Source organism: Neoarius graeffei, chromosome 25 (genome assembly GCF_027579695.1).
Source record: "Neoarius graeffei isolate fNeoGra1 chromosome 25, fNeoGra1.pri, whole genome shotgun sequence".
Lineage (NCBI taxonomy): Eukaryota > Metazoa > Chordata > Actinopteri > Siluriformes > Ariidae > Neoarius > Neoarius graeffei.
Genome location: NC_083593.1, coordinates 6,848,748 through 6,873,816, shown reverse-complemented (window position 1 = coordinate 6,873,816; position 25,069 = coordinate 6,848,748). Strand labels below are relative to the sequence as shown.

At 42.0% G+C, this 25,069-nt stretch overlaps 2 protein-coding genes across 7 annotated transcripts in view; one reads left to right on the top strand and one right to left on the bottom strand.

Annotated features, from left to right (window-relative positions):
- Nucleotides 1–1,327: 1,327 nt before the first annotated feature.
- Nucleotides 1,328–19,536, bottom strand: plekhb1 (pleckstrin homology domain containing B1). 6 transcript variants are annotated; one of them, XM_060908877.1, is made up of 6 exons: nt 19,294–19,536; nt 4,718–4,870; nt 3,854–4,001; nt 3,719–3,758; nt 2,077–2,170; nt 1,328–1,752 (listed from the first exon to the last, which is right to left on the bottom strand). In XM_060908877.1, exons 2-6 carry the CDS (start codon nt 4,809–4,811, stop codon nt 1,616–1,618), a joined length of 513 nt encoding a protein of 170 aa, XP_060764860.1. In that variant the 5' UTR covers nt 4,812–4,870; nt 19,294–19,536; the 3' UTR covers nt 1,328–1,615. The 6 variants fall into 6 exon arrangements, with proteins under 6 accessions (XP_060764860.1, XP_060764859.1, XP_060764861.1 ...); XM_060908876.1 differs by having other exon boundaries at nt 19,298–19,536; XM_060908878.1 differs by lacking the exon at nt 19,294–19,536 and adding an exon at nt 12,889–13,183.
- The window catches only part of LOC132873379 (protein FAM168A-like), a 27,035-nt gene continuing 14,109 nt past the window's right edge, over nt 12,144–25,069 (top strand). The window contains exons 1-2 of the mRNA XM_060908873.1: nt 12,144–12,368; nt 21,411–21,527. Of these exons, the coding sequence (XP_060764856.1) occupies nt 21,457–21,527 (71 nt within the window). The 5' untranslated portion in view covers nt 12,144–12,368; nt 21,411–21,456. The remainder of the gene's footprint in view (nt 12,369–21,410; nt 21,528–25,069) is intronic.

Sequence of the window (25,069 nt, the reverse complement as noted above, 5' to 3'; positions counted from 1 at the left end):
ACCCCCTTGTGCAATAACTGCAACTAAACGTTTGCGGTAACTGTTGATCAGTCCTGCACACCGGCTTGGAGGAATTTTAGCCCGTTCCTCCGTACAGAACAGCTTCAACTCTGGGATGTTGGTGGGTTTCCTCACATGAACTGCTCGCTTCAGGTCCTTCCACAACATTTCGATTGGATTAAGATCAGGACTTTGACTTGGCCATTCCAAAACATTAACTTGATTCTTCTTTAACCAGTCTTTGGTAGAACGACTTGTGTGCTTAGGGTCGTTATCTTGCTGCATGACCCACCTTCTCTTGAGATTCAGTTCATGGACAGATGTCCTGACATTTTCCTTTAGAATTCGCTGGTATAATTCAGAATTCATTGTTCCATCAATGATGGCAAGCCGTCCTGGCCCAGATGCAGCAAAACGGGTCCAAACCATGACACTACCACCGCCATGTTTCACAGATGGGATAAGGTTCTTATGCTGGAATGCAGTGTTTTCCTTTCTCCAAACATAACACTTCTCATTTAAACCAAAAAGTTCTATTTTGATCTCATTTGTCCACAAAACATTTTTCCAATAGCCTTCTGGCTTGTCCACGTGATCTTTAGCAAAATGCAGACGAGCAGCAATGGTCTCTTTGGAGAGCAGTGGCTTCCTCCTTGCAACTCATGCACACCATTGTTGTTCAGTGTTCTCCTGATGGTGGACTCATGAACATTAACATTAGCCAATGTGAGAGAGGCCTTCAGTTGCTTAGAAGTTACCCCGGGGTCCTTTGTGACCTCGCCGACTATTACACACCTTACTCTTGGAGTGATCTTTGATGGTCGACCACTCCTGGGGAGGGTAACAATGGTCTTGAATTTCCTCCACTTGTATATAATATGTCTGACTGTGGATTGGTGGAGTCCAAACTCTTTAGAGATGGTTTTGTAACCTTTTTCAGCCTGATGAGCATCAACAATGCTTTTTCTGAGGTCCTCGGAAATCTCCTTTGTTCGTGCCATGATACACTTCCACAAACGTGTATTGTGAAGATCAGACTTTGATAGATCCCTGTTCTTTAAATAAAACAGGGTGCCCACTCACACCTGATTGTCATCCCATTGGTTGAAAACACCTGACTCTAATTTCACCTTCAAATTAACTGCTAATCCGAGAGGTTCACATACTTTTGCCACTCACAGATATGTAATATTGGATCATTTTCCTCAATAAATAAATGATGAAGTATAATATTTTTGTCTCGTTTGTTTAACTGGGTTCTCTTTATCTACTTTTAGGACTTGTGTGAAAATCTGATATTGTTTTAGGTCATATTTATACAGGAATATAGAAAATTCTAAAGGGTTCACAAACTTTCAAGCACCACTTTATACAGTGAAAATATACACCATACTTTGGTCTTCTATACAATGTGGACCTCAGTGAGATTCAAACCCTCTGCTGCAGTTTATCCTATGTATGTTGTCGGTTGTATGTTTGTGCATGCAGTCCACATTTGACCAGCTGATTGAAGCCTACAGAAGCAATCTGTAAGAGCCAGGTCTTTCTCTACTGCCTCTCAGTAACTGGCTTAAGCATCGGATCGTCTCGAAGGAAGCCAGAAAGTGTACTTGGATCAGCAGTACCACAAGGGCATCCAGAGGAAGGAGCGCAGCACAGTGCCCGCTGCCATGCCAGCCAGCAAACCCAGTGCTATCTGCTCTCCAATCCAGTCATTGCAGCGCTCCCTGTGCACCCAGACATGGTGCGTACCTGCAAAAGTGGAGCAGTAAACAAACAAAAAGCATAAAATAGTTGTTAGGTGTTCACCAAAGTAATATTTTTTTCCTCCAGAGATGTGTTACAACCAGTAATTCCCTGATTTATTAAAAAATCTGGTCTGACTCCTGATTACATCACAAAGTCCAAAATGACATGAATATGCAAATTGGAAACACCCTCAACCATACATGTCACCGCCCCCTTCCTCCAACATGTTCAAAGAGATTATTTTTTTCTTCTGTTTTTATGCAGAATGTAATGCATATGAGTAAAGGGCAACCATAATTTCAACCAGATCTTCAACTTTATCATTACCTCCGCTGCCATTGCCTGGTGCGATGTACACAGCGTTGTGTCCGTTAACAGGAACAGACTGGTACGTATCATTATAGGGATCATAACTGTAGAACTGGGGAAGAGAGAGAAATAAAAATACCGTATACAGAAGGGCAAATTAGGAAAATAAACTGAAACATGTTCCAATAAATGGCGGCATGGTGGTGTACTGGTTAGCGCTGTCACCTCACACCAAGAAGGTCCTGGGTTCGAGCCCAGCGGCCGGTGAGGGCCTTTCCGTGTGGAGTTTGCATGTTCTCCCCGTGTCCGCGTGGGTTTCCTCCGGGTGCTCCGGTTTCCCCCACAGTCCAAAGACATGCAGGTTAGGTTAACTGGTGACTCTAAATTGAGCGTAGGTGTGAATGTGAGTGTGAATGGTTGTTTGTCTCTGTGTCAGCCCTGTGATGACCTGGCGACTTGTCCAGGGTGTACCCCGCCTTTCGCCCGTAGTCAGCTGGGATAGGCTCCAGCTTGCCTGCGACCCTGTAGGACAGGATAAGCGGCTACAGATGATGGATGGACGGATGGATGTTCCAATAAAGACCTAAATGTGTGCTTTATCAAATTAACTAAAAATCTCTCATTATCTCTAGCCGCTTTATCCTGTTCTACAGGGTCGCAGGCAAGCTGGAGCCTATCCCAGCTGACTACGGGCGAAAGGCGGGGTACACCCTGGACAAGTCGCCAGGTCATCACAGGGCTGACACATAGACACAGACAACCATTCACACTCACATTCACACCTACAGTCAATTTAGAGTCACCAGTTAACCTAACCTGCATGTCTTTGGACTGTGGGGGAAACCGGAGCACCCGGAGGAAACCCACGCGGACACGGGGAGAACATGCAAACTCCGCACAGAAAGGCCCTCGCTGGCCACGGGGCTCGAACCCGGACCTTCTTGCTGTCAGGTGACAGCGCTAACCACTACACCACCGTGCCGCCCTAACTAACAATCATTCAAATCCTAAAAGGGCTCTTAATAAATTTTTATTAATAACTTGTGTGAATTTGCCTTTATCAAGGATAAACCCACATTTAATTGTAACTTTTTGAATTATATTTTTAGGAAAGAAATTGTACCATAGAACCGAGCATGCCTATGGAGGCGCATATATTTGCACTTGATTGTATAATTAGAGGAATAAAGATCTGAGGTTCTGGTACCAACATTTCTCAATTTACTCAGATCTATTGCTTACTTAGAGTTTGATCATTTTCAAAAATGAAGTATTTTCGCCATAACTGAAGCAAAAAAAATGCTGTATATGTTTCAGTAAACAAACTTACAGTTCATATTAAGTTTAGTCTCTCAGAGAATACATTGAAAAGCAGAGGCAATTCTAGAGCCTGTTGTGGCCCCAAGCAAAAATTTCCAGGGGGCCCTTCTGACCAGTGTTCATCACCAATATGTTATAAATAATCTGACACCAATGAAAAATGTATGAAACCAAAGTTTTTTAACTTCCAAATGTGAAAATACAATGGTAAAGAACAATAAAAACAATAAAAAACAAAATAAATAAGCCCTCGGGCCCCGACTCTCAGGGGGCCCCAAGCAGTTGCCTGCCTTGCCTGTTCACAAGCTGCGCGTCTGTCGAAAAGGTGTGTGCAACTTACAGGGCTTTGCTTTGCTTCCATGATTGTCAGCTTCCAAGCCCTGACGAGAAAAAACAAAACAAAACAGAGAAACAATCAGTTTGATGAGATAATCACAAATGAGTAAGGAGTGAAGATGTAGATAAGAGCACTCACAGAGCCTCATCCTCACTGTCAGCACACAGGGACATGGTGGAGCCGTCCTTCAGGTACAACACCAACAGATTCTCCCGTGGGTGGCTCTCCGGTGGAGACACGCCTGGAACAAAATCTGGTAAAACTCTAGGCATGGACCAAGTCTCATCTTTAAGGGATTAACAAAAAATTATAAATTAGCCTTTGTGTTAAAATCTTACTTAATTAAATGTAAGAAGTCACAATTATATTTGAATGAAGGGTTTTTATTTTAAAATGCTCAAACTCATGCAGATTTGAAACTATTTGCACAACAAAAATAATCTGAAGGGCACTCGGTAGAGTGCATACCTCCACCAAGCCACATATCAGAATATCCAGACGTTTACTATGTACATATCCAGATTTGCATCAAAATCTAATCAATTGTTCCTTGGCCCATGGATCACCTTTCCTCCAAATTTAATCAAAATCTGTTCAGTACTTTTTGAGTTACGTTGAAAACAGACAAGAAAATCCTGGATCCGCATACATATCTAGATTTGCATCAAAATCTAAGGCATTGTTCCATGGCCCATGGCCCACCTTTCCACCAAATTTCATCAAAATCCGTTCACTACTTTTTGAGTTACGTTGAGAACATACAAACAAACGGAGGCGAAAACATAACCTCCTCCAACAAAGTTGGTCGAGGTAACAATCGTTAAGATTCACTCTGGAATATGGAATTCAATCATATGCACTGAATTTTTCCAAGAGATTGAAGTAAATTTAATGCATAAATAGACTAATACGCAGTTCTGGTCAACAGTATTTAAATTATTGTTAATAATGATCAGAAAATCTCAGTATCTGATCATTATTTGAGTCTTGACCTTGCCTCACCTGCACACTCCAGGCCGGCCTTCACGTTTACGCATGTACTCTTCAGACTCACTCTCGTCTCGTAGTCCTTCCTTGAGTCTGTTTTATAAAACATCAGGCTTCCGTCTATCCACAGGTCACACCAGTTCAGCTTCCAGCGCCTGAGGATGGATGCTTTACGGCAGATTTACATTTCGATTTCAGTGGTTCATTCACCTCGAATGACTCAGAACACTGATGTCAGTTAAAAGAATAATGTTTTGCAACAAGCACTTGGAGGTTGATGCTGATAATGGATGCAGTTTCTATGGCAGAGAATCAATAAAATGTTTTGCTCGAGTCTTAATGAAGAGAAGAAGTGTCTAGAGTTAAAGATTCATGCCGTATGTTGAATCTGTGCACCTCTGCTTTTTAAGTAAGGGAGAAGACACTATATGGTGTGTTGTTATAGGAAAATAATCAACGGTGAAGTGGTGTGACGTGATCCAATGTGAAGCGTAGTTAATGTTACTACCCTGAAGTTGACCGTTATCCAATGATAACCAGAAAGTCATTCTGGTGGAGCGGTTAGTTTCTCTAACAACTTATGTTGTATCCACAGAACAAATGAGTTCCTTTTATCACTTACATTAAAACAGGTGAAGGTAATAAATAAACGCAGCTTGTCCTGTTAGTTGTGAAGACTTTCCTGTGGTGGAAAACCTAAAGGAGCAGCTTTATCTTTGGAGCGGGAGACTCCTTCCAAAAAATGTTCAATCCAAGTCTTTTATCGTACTGTACTGTACTTACACAACTGGTGCAATGGACCGACCTTTTAAAGCAGTTCATGTTCTACACCATTGGAGCGAACATACGTAACACACGTTCTGTTATATAACACCAAAGCCTCTATCTACCAACACGTCTACAGCTCTGTGTTTAGTCATTCCCTATTAATAGCCTCTTTATCCCTGTTATCGCTGTCTACCTGCTGCACAGCCCTACAAACACTCCTGTGAAAATATTTACACTGTCCTTGGATTGGATGTTTCCACAATTCAGTTTGGATCAAAAGTCTCTCCTTAATACGCCACTGTAAATGTGTTGAACTATTTTATTTTTTTACATTTAACATCGCCATTTTTAATTATTTTAACACAAATATGAATGATGTTTTTTTAACTTCGCACAATTATTAAAAGAAGTTGTCAATATATTCTTCGAGTATCCTATTTTTATATAAACCTATTACATTCCAATCAGTTGAATGGACATATTTGCATATTGTTGCCATATGGAAACAATTACGTTTTATCATTTTTACAAATGACTCATGACATTGAAACTTGCTTTCATGATCGAAATGAAACGTTTACTTACCATAGGTAGTGTTTTAATTTTTTTTTCTTGATGAACTTTTGTTGAAATACTGAACAATACTTCTAAATTTTACAGGCCTTGTCAAATGATGACTTTGACGGCGTCAAGCATCTGCTGAAAAGGGAAGTGCTACCAGGATTTCCTGGTCATGTAACCTGCCAGTTATGTTTCATATAGCAAAAGAAAGGACCTCTTTTTTGACAAATAAATACTAAACCATAGGTTTTATGGTACTGCCTCTTAGAAAAATGAGATAAATTAATTGTTGCCATATGGCAACACTTTGCAGGAGATGATTAAACACCCAGTTGTTTCTGTAATCTTTGTGCACATCCAAGTCATTCATCTCAAGAATTAATTTAAATGCTTACAGTCCCTATTTTGGTGTCTTGTGCATAAAATAAAATAAAATAAAAACACTCTGTATTGTTATTTGAAGAATGAACCGGTTACTCACACTGCCGCCAGAGCCAGCCCGATTTCAGCAAAGCCATAACTCCAAATTGTAAATATTCCAAAAATATCAAAGGACACTTTTGTGTCTTTTGGGACGTGATGAAGAAAAAAAAACTCTTTAATATATATTAATTAATTCCTATTAAATTTGAAAAGAAAGTGAAGAGCGACGTAAATGTCGATGTAGAGGGAAGGGAATGTGTGTTTTTACACCCTGGTGCCTTCACTAATCCCATAGATGAGGAGGAGACAGTAATCTGGGATTACAGGCCTCACTCACTACCAACCTCTGGAACATTCCTGCCTTGTTTCTCTTCTCCTGGTGGGTTTGAGAAGCAGGTCACTTTCTGCTAAGTGAGTGTAGATCAAAGATAAAAGAAAACCAGTACGTCACATCACACAAACACACACTTCGACTTTCTCCTACTCTTCCAACCCATCCAGTTCCTGATGCATCGTCATGGTAACTGTCCATAGCAACACCCTACAGCCAAGTACGAGGCTGCCAGGCCGTGAGCTTTTTTTAGTCACAGCTGCGTGTGCAAATATGTAAGCGGTTCTTATGAAGAGGTGTGTGAGAGCCACTTGAGATGAACGATGATCAATAATGCAGTCCAGCTAATGTGACACCTTCAATGGATATTTCAGTGACAAGGTAACTCTTTAAATCTGTTCGTCATTCGTGCAATATGACCATGTGTCTTGGCACAATGAATAATAAAATTAATCTATTGTCCATGGTCAACGTAGTGTTTAAGGTGTAACGTAAATGAACACCTCCTAGCAACAAATACAGGTGCATAATGTAACTAACAGCCATAAGTAACCATCACTTCAATGCATGAGATGTCTTTTTGTATTTTATGCATGTGTAACTCTGAACACTTGCGTATAATGGGTAGCTAATCGGATCTAACGACGTGGTTAAAACACGCTAATTACCTGGACTGAAAATGAGAGAAAATAAGGTTATCAGTGCAGCAACATCCACTTGACCTTCAGTGCTTCTGAAGGACTCTTTGTGTCTCTGATACACACATTTTTTACCACTAGAGGGTTGTACTTCTATTTGACCAAAACCACTTTTTCAGTCGTATCATCCTTGATTTCTGTAAATGCTCTTGTCAGGATCGGCTTGGCTTAAAAGCTTGTTTGATCATCGCTTCATTATGATCATTGTTCCTTTATCATTGTGTCTGGCTTGAGAGAAAAAAAATGCTGTAAAAATAATGCACTGACTAAATTTTGTGTACAAAATAGTCATCAATTCGATTCGATTGCTCTATTAAACAGTCGGCCAAAACAATACCCGAATACCCGAATACGTTGTTCACATTTCGTATCAAGTCTTTGATGGTGTTGTAGACTTTTCAGGCCTGATGAGTATCAACAACACTTTTTCTGAGGTCCTCAGAAATCACCTTTGTTCATGCCAAGCATTCTTGTCCAATACTCTTGGAGAAAAATAGGGTGGCATGGTGGTGCAGTGGTTAGCACGGTTGCCTCACAGCAAGAAGGTTCCGCGTTTGAACCTCATGGCCAACGAGGGCCTTTCTGTGTGGAATTTTCTGCATGGGTTTTCCTCCGGGTGTTCCAGTTTCCCCCGCAGTTCAAAGACATGTAGATTAGATGAAATACCCAGCCACTGGGGTTGCACAAGCCAGTGCATACTTAGTGCTGGTCCCACACCCAGATAGACTTGGGAGGATTGCATCAGCAAGGGCATCCGGTATAAAAACTATGCCAAATCAAATATGCAGAACAGATCTGCTGTGGGGGCGGCACGGTGGTGTAGTGGTTAGCGCTGTCGCCTCACAGCAAGAAGGTCCTGGGTTCGAGCCCCGGGGCCGGCGAGGGCCCTTCTGTGTGGAGTTTGCATGTTCTCCCCGTGTCCGCGTGGGTTTCCTCCGGGTGCTCCGGTTTCCCCCACAGTCCAAAGACATGCAGGTTAGGTTAACCGGTGACTCTAAATTGACCGTAGGTGTGAATGTGAGTGTGAATGGTTGTCTGTGTCTATGTGTCAGCCCTGTGATGACCTGGCGACTTGTCCAGGGTGTACCCCGCCTTTCGCCCGTAGTCAGCTGGGATAGGCTCCAGCTTGCCTGCGACCCTGTAGAAGGATAAAGCGGCTAGAGATAATGAGATGAGATGAGATGAGATCTGCTGTGGTGACCCCTAATGGGAGCAGCCGAAAGAAGTCACAAATACACACAGCCTTATTCCAAAATTGACTGGAAAACTTTCCCAGAGTAACAGCAAAGGAGAGACTAAATCTGGAATGTTATGTTCAGCAGGAGTGTTTCCTATGTTCTTAGGGTTCTATGTTCGAAGAAGAAACCTTTATTTGTCACATGCACACTCAAGCACAGTGAAATTCATCCTTTGCATTTAATCCATCTGAAGCAGTGAACACACACACACACACACACACCCAGAGCAGTGGGCAGCCATACTACAGTGCCCGGGGAGCAGTTAGGGATTAGGTACCTTGCTCAAGGGCAGTTTAGCCCAAGGCCACTCCATCCATCCATCCATCCATCCATCCATCCATCCATCCATCCATCCATGTAGCTGCTTATTCTGTCCTACAGGGTCTCAGGCAAGCTGGAGCCTAACCCAGCTGAGTATGGGTGAGAGGCAGGGTACACCCTGGACAAGTCGCCAGGTCATCACAGGGCTGTCACATTCACACCTACGGTCAATTTTAGAGCCACCAATTAGCCTAACTTGCATGCCTTTGGTTTGGGGGAAACCGGAGCACCCAGAGGAAACCCATGCGGACATGGGGAGAGCATGCACTCCACACAGAAAGGCCCTCATTGGCCGCTGGGCTCGAACCCAGGACCTTCTTGGTGTGAGGCGACAGTGCTAACCACTACACCACCGTGACGCCCAAGGCCACCCCATGTTAACCTAATCGCATGTCTTTGGACTGTGGGGGAAACCGGAGCATCCGGAGGAAACTCATGCAGACACGGGGAGAACATGCAAACTCCACACAGAAAGGCCCCCCGTCGGCCACTGGGCTCGAACCCAGAACCTTCTTCTAACCACAACACCACCGTGCCAGATTCTAACCCCAAACTGATCCCCCACCATTATATTCCCATTATGTGCTATTTAGAGCTGGCTAACGGAGAACCCTGGGAATATAGGAATGACCCCGGGGGCATCTTTTTCAGGTTTCTGTTATGTGCTACATAGGACCCCGGGAACATAGGAATGACCCCATGTTCAACAAGTGAAAAAGGGATTGATGCTCAGGTGAAGTGAAAAATGATTTGATGCCACATACAATTCGACAATATACAGAGGTGGACAGTAACGAAGTACATTTACTTTAGTACACTTTTTGAGTATCTGTACTTTACTTGAGGATTATTATTTTTGGAAACTTATGACTTTAACTTCACTACATTTGAAAGACAAATATCGTACTTTTTACTCCACTACATTTCTATCAATGTCCTCATTACTCTTTACTATGAAGCAGCTTTGAAAGTGGATGTTTTTTTCTTTTCTTTTCTAAAACGTGATTGGTTTTTTCGCAGGTGACACTGAGACAGCCCATCAGTAATCACGAGGGTCACGTCATGTCCATAGACTGGATAAAATCAAGTTCAATGATGGCAGATAGTTGATGGCAGAATGTAAGGAGGCGCTTCTGGGGAATGTACACACCCAGGGCCATACCTAGTACCCATGTTTCAGTTTCTGAAAGGATTAAAGATTAATTTCTTTTTAAATGTTTGCTTTGTTTGCCTAAAATGAACCATATCACGGCCTACAAAAACTTACTGTCCAACCTGCAGAAGCATATTGAGGTCTGTAAATGTTTTATTCCAAGAGAAAGCTTGCAGCAAAGTTGTCTGTGCTTTTAGAGCTAGCGATAATGTTGCAATAGCTGTGCAGTCTGGTTAGTCAAATGACTTTCTCTGGATTTGCCCGCCAAGTTGTCGTAGCCTTGTCCACGGCTAACGTTAACGCGCAGCTGGTTAACTTGGACAGTGTTAGTTAGCATGTAAAAACAAACAGAGTTACGCTAACATGAATAACGTTAACTTATCTGAAGTCCTTTCAGAAATATCCATCCATCATCTGTAGCCACTTATCCTGTTCTACAGGGTCGCGGGCAAGCTGGAGCCTACCCCAGCTGACTATGGGCGAGAAGCGGGGTACACCCTGGACAAGTCGCCAGGTCATCGCAGGGCTGACACAGACAACCATTCACACTCATGGTCAATTTGGAGCCACCGATTAGCCTAACCTGCATGCCTTTGGGGGAAACCGGAGCACCCGGAGGAAACCCACGCAGACATGGGGAGGACATGCAAACTCCACACAGAAAGGCCCTCACCGGTCGCTGGGCTCGAATCCAGGACCTTCTTGCTGTGAGGCAACAGTGCTAACCACGACACCACCGTGCTGCCCATTTCAGAAATATGTTTTAGCATATTCTTGCCAAATAAATAAAATGTAGAAATCTTTCTTTTCTAGTAGCGTTAGAAACCCAGTATGATTTTGAGTTTGAAAAGAGTTTGCTAGCATGGGCAGCACAGTGGTGTAGTGATTAGCACGGTTGCCTCATAGCAAGAAGGTTCTGGGTTTGAACCCAGCGGTCGGTGAGGGCCTTTCTGTGTGGAGTTTGTATGTCCTCCCCATGTCTGCGTGGGTTTCCTCCGGGTTATCTCTAGCCGCTTTATCCTTCTACAGGGTCGCAGGCAAGCTGGAGCCCATCCCAGCTGACTACGGGCGAAAGGCGGGGTACACCCTGGACAAGTCGCCAGGTCATCACAGGGCTGACACATAGACACAGACAACCATTCACACTCACATTCACACCTACGGTCAATTTAGAGCCGCCAGTTAACCTAACCTGCATGTCTTTGGACTGTGGGGGAAACCGGAGCACCCGGAGGAAACCCACGCGGACACGGGGAGAACATGCAAACTCCGCACAGAAAGGCCCTCGCCGGCCACGGGGCTCAAACCCAGGACCTTCTTGCTGTGAGGCGACAGCGCTAACCACTACACCACCGTGCCGCCCCTGAAGTGTGCATGTGACGAATAAAGGTTTCTTCTTCATGTCAGGTGGAGTTTCACTGACTAGCTAGCTTAACGTTAAACCACCATGATGGCACGGCATGCGTTCATTTTGTGAATTCACATTTCTGTCTTTGGTAACGGCGTTAGGTTTTGTCAGCATCGTGGGAATAATACAACGATGCGTTGACAGAAAATGTACTTTTAATACTTAAGGATTTTTAAAAGCAAGTACTTCAGTACTTTAACTTAAGTAAAAAAATGTGACTGAAGTAATGAACTTCGGTTCTTTGTCCACCTCTGACTTCTCCTAAATGATTCAAAGAGTCGTTTAAAACAAAGAACCGATTCATTTGTCAGTCATTCTCATATTATTCAGACTAAAGTGGCTTTCTGTTTTCCTGCTGCAAAATGTTCGCGGCTGTACATTTAGAATTTCGAAAACACTTCAACAAGATGCCATGATGTCGAATCTTTCTCGCTTGAAAGGAATCATTTTGAAAAAAAAAAAAAGAACCGATTCTTTAGCGATTCTCCTATTGCCAACATGGAAGCGGTTCCTCGGTAGCTCTGGTGCCCTCTGCCCATAGACTTAATATTGACTCTTCCTCTTTTTTTCCCCCTTCTCTCGTTTGCTTCCCATCCCCCCACTCGGTTTGAATGCCGATGTCACCAGCAGCTCCGCTTACGGAGCCGAAAGTGCAGAAGCAAAAGCGCAGGAAATTCATCCATTTAACAAAAGCGAAGGCGGCCTCTGCCTAAAGCGCCAGGAGGCTGAAAAAGATCCGAAATAGAAACCTTCTGCTCCGGTTCGGTGAGTCACACACGTCCGTTTCTATCTTTTAACCCGTTTTTCGGCGAAACATCAACATTACCGTCTTTCTGCTTTGCGTGTTTTTCTCCGTGAGCGCTTTAATGGATCGCAATCTATCAAGCCGTGTTGATCTCGCGCTCGCACGCGCGGCGGAAGACAAAAGCACGAGACCTTTAATTAAACCATCAGGGGGATTTCTGAGAAAATATATAAACTGTATTATTATTGTTATTATTATTATTATTATTATTATTTTCACTCCCCCCCCCCCAAAAAAAAAAAAAAAATCCATGATCGTGTATTGGCACTGTGGGCTTCGAGCAAGACATAATGCACATCATGGACCATGACAGGAGGAGGAAGAAGAAGAGGAGGAGGAGGAGGACTGGACTGGACTGGACTGGACTGACTCCGACCTCTTGTGTTTCTCCTCCGGCCCTTTTTTGGAGACCTGCATTGCAAAATGGTGTCGGTAGTCAGAGTATGTGGATCATATTACAGAACAAGAAACGAAAAATACCTGAGATTTGAGGCAGAGCAGGGCATTGCAGAGCAAAGGAAATGCTTCTTTGTCGCGCGCACGGAAGACATAAATCCTCGGGGTTGAATTAACGCCAGCAGGGTTGAGTCGGGATAACTCTTACACCATTCGTTACTGTAAAGAAGTGGTAACTCGCTGGCTGCCAGTTAAGAATAAGGCCAAATAGGACCTGCAGTGTTGAATGAACACTTGTAATGCTAATTAACATGATGTAGTGCTTGCTAAGACCATCCGGGTTGAGTCGGGATAACTCTTACACCATTCGTTACTGTAAAGAAGTGGTAACTAGCTGGCTGCCAGTTAAGAATAAGGCCAAATAGGACGTGCAGTGTTAATTAACATGATGTAGTGCTTGCTAAGACCATCCGGGTTGAGTCGGGATAACTCTTACACCATTCGTTACTGTAAAGAAGTGGTAACTAGCTGGCTGCCAGTTAAGAATAAGGCCAAATAGGACGTGCAGTGTTAACATTTAACATTAATTAACATGATGTAGTGCTTGGGGGCATCGTGGCTCGGGTGGATGGGGCGCCATACCATGGGTCCGGGGACCCGGGTTCAGTTCCGACCCGAGGTCATTTCCCGATCCCTCCCCATCTCTCTCTCCCGCTCATTTCCTGTCTCTGCACTGTCCTATCCAATAGAGGTGAAAAAAAAGCCCAGAGAAAACATGATGTAGTGCTTACTAAGACCATCCGGGTTGAGTCGGGATAACTCTTACACCATTCGTAACCGTAAAGAAGTGGTAACTCGCTGGCTGCCAGTTAAGAATAAGGCCAAATAGGACGTACAGTGTTAATTAACATGATGTAGTGCCTACTAAGACCATCCGGGTTGAGTCGGGATAACTCTTACACCATTTGTTACTGTAAAGAAGTGGTAACTAGTTGGCTGCCAGTTAAGAATAAGGCCAAACAGGATGTGCAGTGTTAATTAACATGATGTAGTGCTTGCTAAGACCATCCGGGTTGAGTCAGGATAACTCTTACACCATTTGTTACTGTAAAGAAGTGGTAACTAGCTGGCTGCCAGTTAAGAATAGGCCAAACAGGACGTGCAGTGTTAATTAACATGATGTAGTGCTTGCTAAGACCATCCGGGTTGAGTCGGGATAACTCTTACACCATTCGTTACCGTAAAGAAGTGGTAACTAGCTAGCTGCCAGTTAAGAATAAGGCCAAATAGGATGTACAGTGTTGAATGAACACTTGTAACGTTAATTAATATGATGTAGTGCTTATTAAGACCATCTGGGTTGAGTCGGGATAACTCTTACACCATTCGGTACTGTAAAGAAGTGGTAACTAGCTAGCTGCCAGTTAAGAATAAGGCCAAATAGGATGTACAGTGTTGAATGAACACTTGTAACGTTAATTAACATGATGTAGTGCTTATTAAGACCATCTGGGTTGAGTCGGGATAACTCTTACACCATTCGGTACTGTAAAGAAGTGGTAACTAGCTGGCTGCCAGTTAAGAATAAGGCCAAATAGGACGTGCAGTGTTGAATGAAGACTTATAATGTTAATTAACATGATATAGTGCTTATTAAGACCATCCGGGTTGAGTCGGGATAACTCTTATAGCATTCTTTTCCAGATCTGATAGCTAGACAGCTACCGGTTAATCTCAAGTCCAAATTGCATGTGCATTGAGGAATTAACACTTGCAGTGTTAATTAACATGATGCAGTGTTCAGTTAGACCATCCAGGTTGAGTCGGGATAACTCTTAGACCATTCATTACTGTGAAGAAGTGGTAACTAGCTGGCTATCAGTTAAGATCAAGTCTAAATTGCATGTGCACAGTTAAATTAATGTTTGCAGTGTTAATAAACATGATGCAGTGTTTATTAAGACCATTCGGGTTGAGTCGGGATAACTCTTACTGTATAGCATTCTTTCTTTTCCAAATCTGATAGCTAGATGGCTACCGGTTAATCTCAAGTCCAAATTGCATGTGCACTGAGGAATTAACACTTGCAGTGTCAATTAACATGATGCAGTGTTCAGTAAGACCATCCGGGGTGAGTCGGGATAACTCTTCTAGCATTCTTTCTTTTCCAGATCTTGGTAGCTGGACGATGACCAGTTAAGATCAAGTTCAAATTGTACGTGCACAGAGGAATTAACACTTGCAATGTTATTTATATAATGCAGCGTTTATTAAGACCATTCGGGTTGAGTTCATGATAACTCTTATAGCTTTCTTTCTTTTCCAGATCTGGTATCTCGATGGCTACCAGTAAATCTCTAGCCCAAATTGCACGTGCAGTGTTGAATTAACACGATGCAGTGTTTATTAAGACCATTCGGGTTGAGTCGGGATAACTCTTGTAGCATTAATTCCTGTGAAGAACCAGTAGACTGACTACGAGTTAAGCTCAAGTCCAAATTACATGTGCGTTGATGAATTAACACTGACCTTACGGTGTTCTTGATGTCCTCATGTAAGTGTTTGTTCCTCCTTGAAGGATTTTGCAGCTGCACTTAGCCATTCTGATTTGACTCTGATTACACAGTAATCACTTGGACGACATCCATGTCTATATGTCTGTCTCACCGACATATTACTCATCTCAATTAAAGAAAATCATCTTTGCCATCTTTAAGGAGCAGTTTATTACTCCATCACAGTTGCCTGGTTTCACAGTCAAGTCCTCCGGTACTTAATCAACACCTGCAGGGTGTACATCAGTCCTGCTGGGTGCAAATGGACTTAATAGGAATTAATTTAGCTCCAGTATGCATCACTTTATTTAACACGACTACATGCAAACTGAGAGATGCCGTGTTCACATCTCCATGGAAAAAAACAAACAAAAAACCCCCGCCTGATCTCTTGTAGTAGAAGCTAAACTTGGGTTATAATGGTAATGTTCAGATCATAGTTTACAAGACATTTAACATGACCTGTATGACCAGGAGACACATCAAGGGCAAACGGTTAGTCTGTGAATCGCAGGGTGAGCAGCCACAGGCCACGGTGGGTACACCAAAATTACCGTGTGGGTAAAGTTAGACAGAAAAGGCATGTAGTGAGGGAGACTTTTGCTAAAACTGACCTTAAATGGATGCTAAACTGAGAACTGGACTCTTCTATCAAGGAAATAAAAACTCGATTAAAACTGTCTGTCATGTCTTCCAAGGAAAGAATTGCAACCTATTTGGAGCAAAAGCTTAAAAATCTCAATGTTTAAGTGATTCCAGGCAGCACACAGTCCACACTACTTTTGTGACCTAAAGGTGAGGTTCTGTGCTTGGCATGTGTTGATATTATTAAATTTTCATATCGAAATTATTGCCTGACCTTTCGTCTTGGTTTACAATTTTATAATGGTAAAAGAGATTAAAACCAGGCTCCAGGACTTAAAGTACAGCGAGTAGAAACCTTCCAAGACCTTGCTGTGTCTTTCAACTGCAACATGTCATGAATACAAATCCAAATGCTGTCCAAAATCCTGATTACTAGGAATGAACAAAGCGCACAGCTAACGACAAGATTATAAAATGTTCATAATGACAATATTGTCGATGTTGCATATCAAGATACTTTGCACGACAGGTTCAGCAGAAGTTGTGCTCTGGTGAGGGGAAGCTTATGAGTTTTAATCCTGAGATTTCCAGAATTAGCCCTTTACCAAGGCTTTTAGCTCTCGCTTCAGTTAGATAGATTGGATTCTGCAGTGAATAACCCCAATTCCAAAAAAGTTGGGACACTGTGTAAAACATAAATAAAAACAGAATGTGAAGCTTTGCAAGTCATGGAAGCCCTATATTTCATTGAAAATATTACAAAGACAACATATTAAATGTTGAAACTGACAAATTTTATTTATTTATTTTTTTTTGAAAAATATATGCTCATTTTAGGCGGCACGGTGGTGTAGTGGTTAGCGCTGTCGCCTCACAGCAAGAAGGTCCTGGGTTCGAGCCCCGGGGCCGGCGAGGGCCTTTCTGTGTGGAGTTTGCATGTTCTCCCCGTGTCCGCGTGGGTTTCCTCCGGGTGCTCCGGTTTCCCCCACAGTCCAAAGATATGCAGGTTAGGTTAACTGGTGACTCTAAATTGACCGTAGGTGTGAATGGTTGTCTGTGTCTATGTGTCGGCCCTGTGATGACCTGGCGACTTGTCCAGGGTGTACCCCGCCTTTCGCCCGTAGTCAGCTGGGATGGGCTCCAGCTTGCCTGCGACCCTGTAGAAGGATAAAGCGGCTAGAGATAATGAGATGAGATGAGATGCTCATTTTGAATTTGATGTCAGCAACATGTTTCAGAAAAGTTGGGACCAAAAGTTGTGTAATGCTAAAAAAAAACAACAAAACAAAACTAAGTTGGTTAATTGACAACAGGTCTTTCTCTGGGCCCTAGCTCTTTTACGGTGAACTGAGGCAAAGTCGAAAATTCTCCTGAGGTCTGACGAATCAAAAGTAGAATTTTTTTTTTTTTAGAAGTCATGGACACCACGTCCTCCAGGCTAAAGAGGAGAGGGACCATCCAGCTTGTTATCAGTGCACAGCTCAAAAGCCAGCATCTGTGATGGTATGAGGGGGCATTAGTGCACATGACATGGGTAGCTTGTACATCTGGGAAGGCCTCATTAATGCTGAATGATATGCACATGTTTCAGAGCAATATTCTGCCATCCAGACAAAATTTTTTTCAGGGAAGGCCTTCCTTCTTTCAGCAAGACAATGCCAAACTGCCTTCTGCACATATTAAAACTGCATGGTTCTGTAGTAAAAGAGTCCGGGTGCTAAACTGGCCTACCTGCAGTTCAGACCTGTTTCCCGTTTCAAACATTTGGCACATTATGAAGCGCAAAATACGACAAAGGAGACTCTGAACTGTTGAGCAACTGAAATTGTATATCAGGCAAGAATGGGACAACATTTCTCTTTCAGAACTACAGCAACTGGTCTCTTCAGTTCCCAAACGCTTACAGAGTGTTGTTAAAAGTACAGGTGATGCAACACAGTGGTAAACACGCCCCTGTCCTAACTTTTTTGGAATGTATTGCTGACATCAAATTCAAAATGAGCATATACTTAAAAAAAAAAAAGCTATAAAATTTCTCAGTTTCAACATTTGATATGTTGTCTTTTTGTACTATTTTCAGTGAAATATAGGGTTTCCAGGATTTGCAAATCTTCACATTCTCATCTCATCTCATTATCTCTAGCCGCTTTATCCTGTTCTACAGGGTCGCAGGCAAGCTGGAGCCTATCCCAGCTGACTACGGGCGAAAGGCGGGGTACACCCTGGACAAGTCGCCAGGTCATCACAGGGCTGACAGGAGTTGTATATTTAGTTATTAATGTCGTTAATAACTAATGAAGTGAGCAATATGGCAAAAATATCCTATCACAATTACAGTACTTGGATTTTTCCTGTTAGATTTGCAAACAGAGTGCTAACAAAAACATCAGTGCTTGATTAAAAAAGAAAATGAATAGCTTTTGGAATATATTTGCCAATGTAAAGGAGAAAAAAAAATGAATCTATGCATATAAAGCTCGATTTAAACCAAATTTGTTTACATCGAAGGACATTGGAGCTGGTCAGCGTTATATACAAGTATTGATGATAACTGTGAAAAGTTAGCTGAATAGTCCAATTATAAGACATGACGTTCTCAAGATATTCAGGTTCCCAGAATCAAAAAAGGACACCAGCTTCATAAGATCCATCCAGTCATCTGCTGGTCTCGTAACGGAGCCTGTGTTTTGACTAAATTTTCCATGTGTATATGAATATCACTCACTCTGTGCAAGTAGTAGCCTTCTTCATATCTTGATAAAATTAATGACTCATATTGGGGAAAAAAAAAGTAGTAAAACTGGTTAAGTGCTAACGTTTAAATTTGGCTAGTAACGTTTTTTTTGTTTTGCTTTGTTTTTTTGTTATTATTCTCCACAAACGTTTTTAAAACTGGATGGAGCAGTGTTTAGGTTAAAGCCCACCACATTATTTGCTCCGATTCCTCCAGCTGAAAAGGCTTTAGATGTGATCAGATATGATAAACCCAACCTCATTTCACTGTCTGACACCTGTAGTCTAACCCTCTTGCCGTAGGCGATGTGGCTTTAAGCGTGCACTGGCATGTCTTGTTTAGCAAAACAGAATTCTTTGTTGGCGCAGGAGGATGGTGTGTGTGTGTGTGTGTGCGCAGTCCAGTGACATGCAGCAACTGAATGTGTGTGTAAAGTGACCCAGTTAGCACATCGCTACATGAAGAAGAGAGAGGTTTTCGAATAAAGAGTGACTTTCAGTCACGTCTCAAAGGAAAAATCAGCAGCATTCATTAAGATGTGGCTTGGAATGGTGCACAAGAATGAGTTTATAATGAAATGTTAAAAAAAGAAGGAGAAAATGTGGCTCTTTTTACCCACAATGCCGTTTCGATGGCCTGCTGATAGAGGTGTCGGGTTGATGCAGCAGCACTTTAGTGCTTTAGTCTGTCAAACAGATGAGCTTCCAAAACCGTCAACTTTCATACTAATCCCGTCGTCAACACCATCAACACGGTTACGCTTGCCAGCTTGTAGCCAAGCCAAGTATGATGTTGAACGTTGTTGGCAAATGGTGAGCGCCAAAAGAAGCAGTTGCTCTTTTGTTTTAGGAGCGAACAACAAATCCTTCCCGTTTTGCAACGGTTTACATTTTTTTTCTCCTGTTACATCACTTTGTAACTGCACAAGCAATAACAATGTCCTCTGATGACGTCAGAGACGGCACGCAACCGCGACCTTTTTCACAAGACGAATGACAATTAAGCATCAAGAAGCACAACGGTGTCAAAAAATGTTGCTGAGAGATTCTAGATTTTCTGAGCAAATGTTGTATTATAGTAGTTGAATTTGAAAAATGGAATCAAAAGCCACTTCTGGCAAGCGACAGACTTTTGGATCCTACTGTAAATCTGGACACTGTGTACATTACAAAGACCACCCACTGTCCTCCGTCCGCCCGCCGTGTCATACAGACGTGCTTTTGTTTATGATTTACACATCACACCCCGATAAGAGAATGTCCTCAGACAAACTCTCTGAAGTATGTAGATCGAAAACACGTTTCCATCAAAATATATTTTACTTAAGCACCAAATTAAATTGTCCCCCAAAAATTCTGAGGTGTTATTTATTCAGGATTTAATTCTGTAGTTCTAATTCCCTGTTACAGATAAATATATATTATTTACCAGCTGGGAGGTCCGTATGGTGAAATACCGTGACCAAGGTCTTGAAAGTACTGAGCGAGGCCCTCTGGGCCGAGGTCAGTATTAAAGGCCAAGGTCACGGTATTTCACCATACGGACCGACCTTAAGCTGGTAAGTAATATATTATTTTTTTTCTTTACCAAATTCTAACAGAAAACGAGAGCACCTGAAAGAGGAAACCGAGCTGAGCCGCCATTTTGAATCCTCATTCACGGCTGTAATGCAAATGGCTTCCTCCTCGGTATACAAGTGCACTTCCATAGCAGGAAAAAAACTACATTTTGCCGCCTATGTAGTCCCCTATTTATATAAAATTGAGTCATTCAGGATTCAGCCATGTTTTTGCTCGGCGTTAGCAACAGTCACAGGTTTTTAGCTTTCTTCTGAAATGTTTTCTTTTATTTCTTCTTCCTCAGGGTAGTAAAACTCGCTTTCGCCGTGAACACTGTCGTTATCGCTATCCATGCTGTAAAATGAATGCTATTCTCCTGAGAAATGCTGGCAAAAAATTATAAGATTTTTAATAATCTTATAAATAAATCTTATTAAAAAAAGATAAACGTTGACAAAAAAATGCTACTATGTTTGTTGTTGTTGTGAACGAGCGAGTCGCCAGAGGCCGGATACGGACCCGCCCGCCAGCCAATCAGAGCGCAGGATTTGATGGAAGCTGGACCGCGAAAAAAAATAATAAAATATATTTCCCAAGTTAGCATTTTTTTATCAAATAAAAGAATTACATCATACTTTTTAATCCATTTAGAGGTTGGTTTGTTTTTTGAAGGAAGGAAAAAGAAATACATATAAATAGGAAAATTGTTGTTCTGACACTGGAGATTCCTTCCATAAATGCGAAATAAATATCTCCTCAGATATAGAAATAGAAATCCTCACCATATCAATAATTACACATATTTCTTTCAGCACGTTAATATAAACCTTGCAGTCAGGACTGTTGTCAGAGAAAATTAATCAGCACCTTCTGACCAATCAGAATCAAGCATTCAACAAGACTTTGTGATCGATAATATGTGTTATGAATAGTACAATAGTAATGTAAACCAATGATGATGATTTCTTATGGATTCACGAGCCGCGCTTGTGCCGTTTCACCTTCAGCTGCTGGATTCTCGCGGCATTCTGTGAAATTGTCTGCCGATTGATTCAGTGTAAACAGCGAGTACTAACTTTTCCATCATGCTACTGCTTTGCTTTTGGTTTGCTTCACGTTTTTTTACCCCTCCCTCACTCTGATCACCATATGTTACTGTTTTGATTGTTTCAGATTTGCACACGCTTTTCCGCTCCACCTACACTTGCCCCATCAGAACATGGCAAGTGGGCATCCCATTGACTCATTTGCTTTCATGTACAGACCCGAAAGCTCTCAGAACACAAAGAGGTTAGTGGTATTACTTAAAGTCCCCCACATCCACTCAGTGCTTCTACGTCTTTAACCCCTTTAACACAGCTGACTTCAGTAAAACTTTGCCCTTTTACAACCAGAACATTTTTTTAACGTGGTTATATGGCATGGTATCATGAACAGTTTTCCAAACTGGATTAGGAATTACACTCATCAGCCACTTTAATAGGAACTTGTTCTTGAGTCTCAGGGTAGTATCTCACTGGGCTGCGACAAATTGCGAACGTCAGTCGCGAGAGAGTTTCAAAAGTGTCTTGGAACATTCGCGGGGCTTCTCAATTTCCTCGCATGAGTCGTAAAGTGTCGCTCCTTCGTCGCTGAAATTTTGAACATGTTCAAAAAATTCGTGCGACAAAATTTCTCTTAAAATGCGTCGCTGGTGTCGCAAAGCCGTCGCGAACCCTTCTCAAGTCAGTTTCCATGAGGCTTCCTCTACTTCCCTGCCTGCTGAGGGAAAGCCGGGCTGCGACAGCCTGCGACTAGTTGGAGACGCAACAATTGCGGTAAAAGATGCGAATATCAATTCAGTGTGATTCCAAGTAAAAATTTGCATATTTTTATCGCAGTTGTTGTGTCTCCAACTAGTCGCAGGCTGTCGCAGCCCAGTGAGATACTGGCTTAAGATTCCTGTTCTTTGCAAGAGCGGAACCCAGTGTGGTCTTCTGTTTTCTGTTGCATGCTGAGATGCTTTTCTGCTCAGCACAGTTGTAAAGAGTGATTATATGAGTCCTTCCTGGCAAAAAAGCTCGAACCAATCTGTCCATTTTCCTCTGAACTCTCTTATCAACATGGCGTTTGTTTCCGCCCACAGAACTGTCGCTCGCTCACTCGATGTTTTTTTTTTGTTTTTCGCACCATTCTGTGTAGAGACTGTTGTGTGTGAAAACCTCAGGAGACCAGCAGTTTCTGAAATACTCAAACCAGTCCATCTGGCTCAAACCAACACCCATACCACAGTGAAAGCCAAATTTCTGATCACAATTTTTCCCGTTCTGATGCTTGAAGTAAACATGAACTTCAAACTTTTGATTTGTATCTGCATGATTTGATGCACTGTTCTGCTGTCAAGGGATCGGCTGATTAGATAACCGCATAAAACAGCAGGTGGATGGGTGTTTCTAACAAAGTGGCCGGTGAGTGTATATGAAATGTGGTCTGTGTTACTGGAGTTGATCTGTGAATTTTAAGAGCAAACCCAATGGTCATCATTAGCAGCCATCATCTCATAAAGATTGCGTCTTTAGAACGTTTGCTAAACACCTCCTTACCATAACCACTACCATGATCATAACTTTGGGAGACGCATGCATACTTGTGAAACACTTAAACGGGGAAGCTACTATAACTTCAAGTGTGGGATGCCTAGAACACGAGCAGACTGACAGAACTTCTGGTGTAGGCCACCTTTTGGAAAAACAGTTACAAGCGGGTGTAGCCTGCTTACCATAAAAACACCAACAAATTGGCAGACTACCATATTTTTGGTGCAGCATGCCTTAAAAAGGAGCAAACTAAAATAAGTTTGGGTGTAGCATGCCTACCAGAAAAACACTAACAACTGGGTTTCCGACTAGAACAGTCAGTGCAGCACAAACACTAAGAAATGGACGACCATAGCATTGGTTGTAGCACAAAATACTACTTTAAAGAAGAACTGAAGTCATTTTTAAACTTGCTTTATTTCTTAATTAACGTGTTATTCAATTCCGTTTTCGGTTTTAGTAACCTTATATCGTGACTCGTATTGGCAACTAATTGCAATTAAATATTATACTTATCGGCCTATTCGGTTTTTAGCCGTGTTGAATTTAGTTCGTTTGGTCCACGGCAGGCGTCGCTTATCCGCGCGATCTTCACGAGACTTGTGCGAGACTTCGAAACGTCAAGTGTCAGCCAGGTGTCAGTGCCGCCATTTTGAAAACTGTTTTCCAAACGAAATATTGCACAAAAACGAGTTTAAATGACGATTACTGCCTACTTTTTTTCAAACTTTCCTGATTGCTATCAAAACAAACAAAACTTCCGGCTGGATCACATCAGCACTCGAAAGACGGCGCGTGCGTCTTTTGACAACCCCTGTGTCCGAAATGACTCCCTACTCACTATATAGGGCACTACATAGTGAGGACGCCATTTTGTAGTGCTGTCCGAAACCTTAGTGAGGATTATTTACACTCGATATAGTGCACTCAAAGTATCCCACAATGCATCACGAAAAGTAGTGTACAACCGATGGTCACTAACCAAGCAATATATCCCGTCATGCATTGCGGTCGCGCTGAAAGAAATCAAATTAAAAGTCTCAAATTTGATTTAATAAAAGGCAGCGGCAAAGAAGAAAGTATTCAGCCTTGATTTAAAAAAAAAACTGGAAGACGCAGGCACTTTGTATTTATTAATGTGGGAAATATGCTCAGTAGGGTGCATCAGTTGCCCCCTAAAAATGAAAAGTTCCTCCGATCGTGATGCATTTTTGTTTTTGTGTTCCTTTTGGTAAGAAAACACACTGGGTGAAATATTTTGACAAAATTCAAAAGTTTAATGGTGGCACCAGGAGCTCAAAGTTATGGAAAAAGCTGCTATTTTATGACTTTTATGACAAAATTTCGATCACTTTTCATGAAACATTATGGCACCTTATAGAGTATACCAAATATCTTAGATACACATTTTTAGTACATATTCTAAATATATTATCAAGCACAGTTTGAGTTTTAGCTGTTCATTGAATCATTGTTCAACTACTTTTAAACAATACAAATGTATTATGAATCACATTAATGCTTCTCAATCCCTTGCAAAGGTTCTCAACATGATCTCTGGGTCACAAGAAATCAATAAATGGAGTCCAACATTGTGATTCAAACCTTACGCGAAAACATAAAATAAGCGTTTTTTTGGCAAAAAATGAACCTCATGGTGCCGCCATTAGACTTTTGAATATGGTCAAAAAATTTTACAGGATGTCTTTATTGGTAAAAAGGAACACCCGAACAAAAATGCATCAGATTTTATGAAAGTGAGGGCAACTGATGCACCCTAATGCTCAGTGTAATATAGATTTATCACAAAAATACATGCATGTATTTATTATTTTGAAAACCCACCAGCTGGCTGATCTGGCATGTTTTAATTGTATGACAGTAATGATGTAAATACCAGCGTGACGGACTAGTGTCTGAAAGCGTTTTTTCATTTCACCAATGAGCTCACTATATAGTCCTCTATATAGTAATTCCCTATATAGGGAGTAGTGAACGAGTGAGCGATTTCGGACACGGGGAACGTCGGCAGATGTCGGTCGCTTTGATTTCCGCTGTACGTTTTACTTCCGTCCTACGATGCCTCGGACAGGTCTCAACGAATCTCGTTTACGACCATTGTTTTGACATATGGACCGATATATTACAGAGCATATTTCAAACACTCATAACTTGCTATAGCAGCGACAAAATAGCGATCAAAAATGCATTCCGATATTTAATAAAATGAGAAGTAGAATTTTGATAATAAAAAAA

What these genes read in the sequence shown, in the direction of transcription:
- plekhb1 (XM_060908880.1), bottom strand. Translation starts at nt 6,986, where the DNA reads ATGGACAGTTACCATGACGATGCATCAGGAACTGGATGGGTTGGAAGA. An exon ending in GACAGTGAGGATGAGGCTCT is followed by an intron (nt 3,759 to 3,853) that starts GTGAGTGCTCTT and finishes TTTTCTCGTCAG; the next exon opens with GGCTTGGAAGCTGACAATCA. An exon ending in ACCAGGCAATGGCAGCGGAG is followed by an intron (nt 1,753 to 2,076) that starts GTAATGATAAAG and finishes CCACTTTTGCAG; the next exon opens with GTACGCACCATGTCTGGGTG.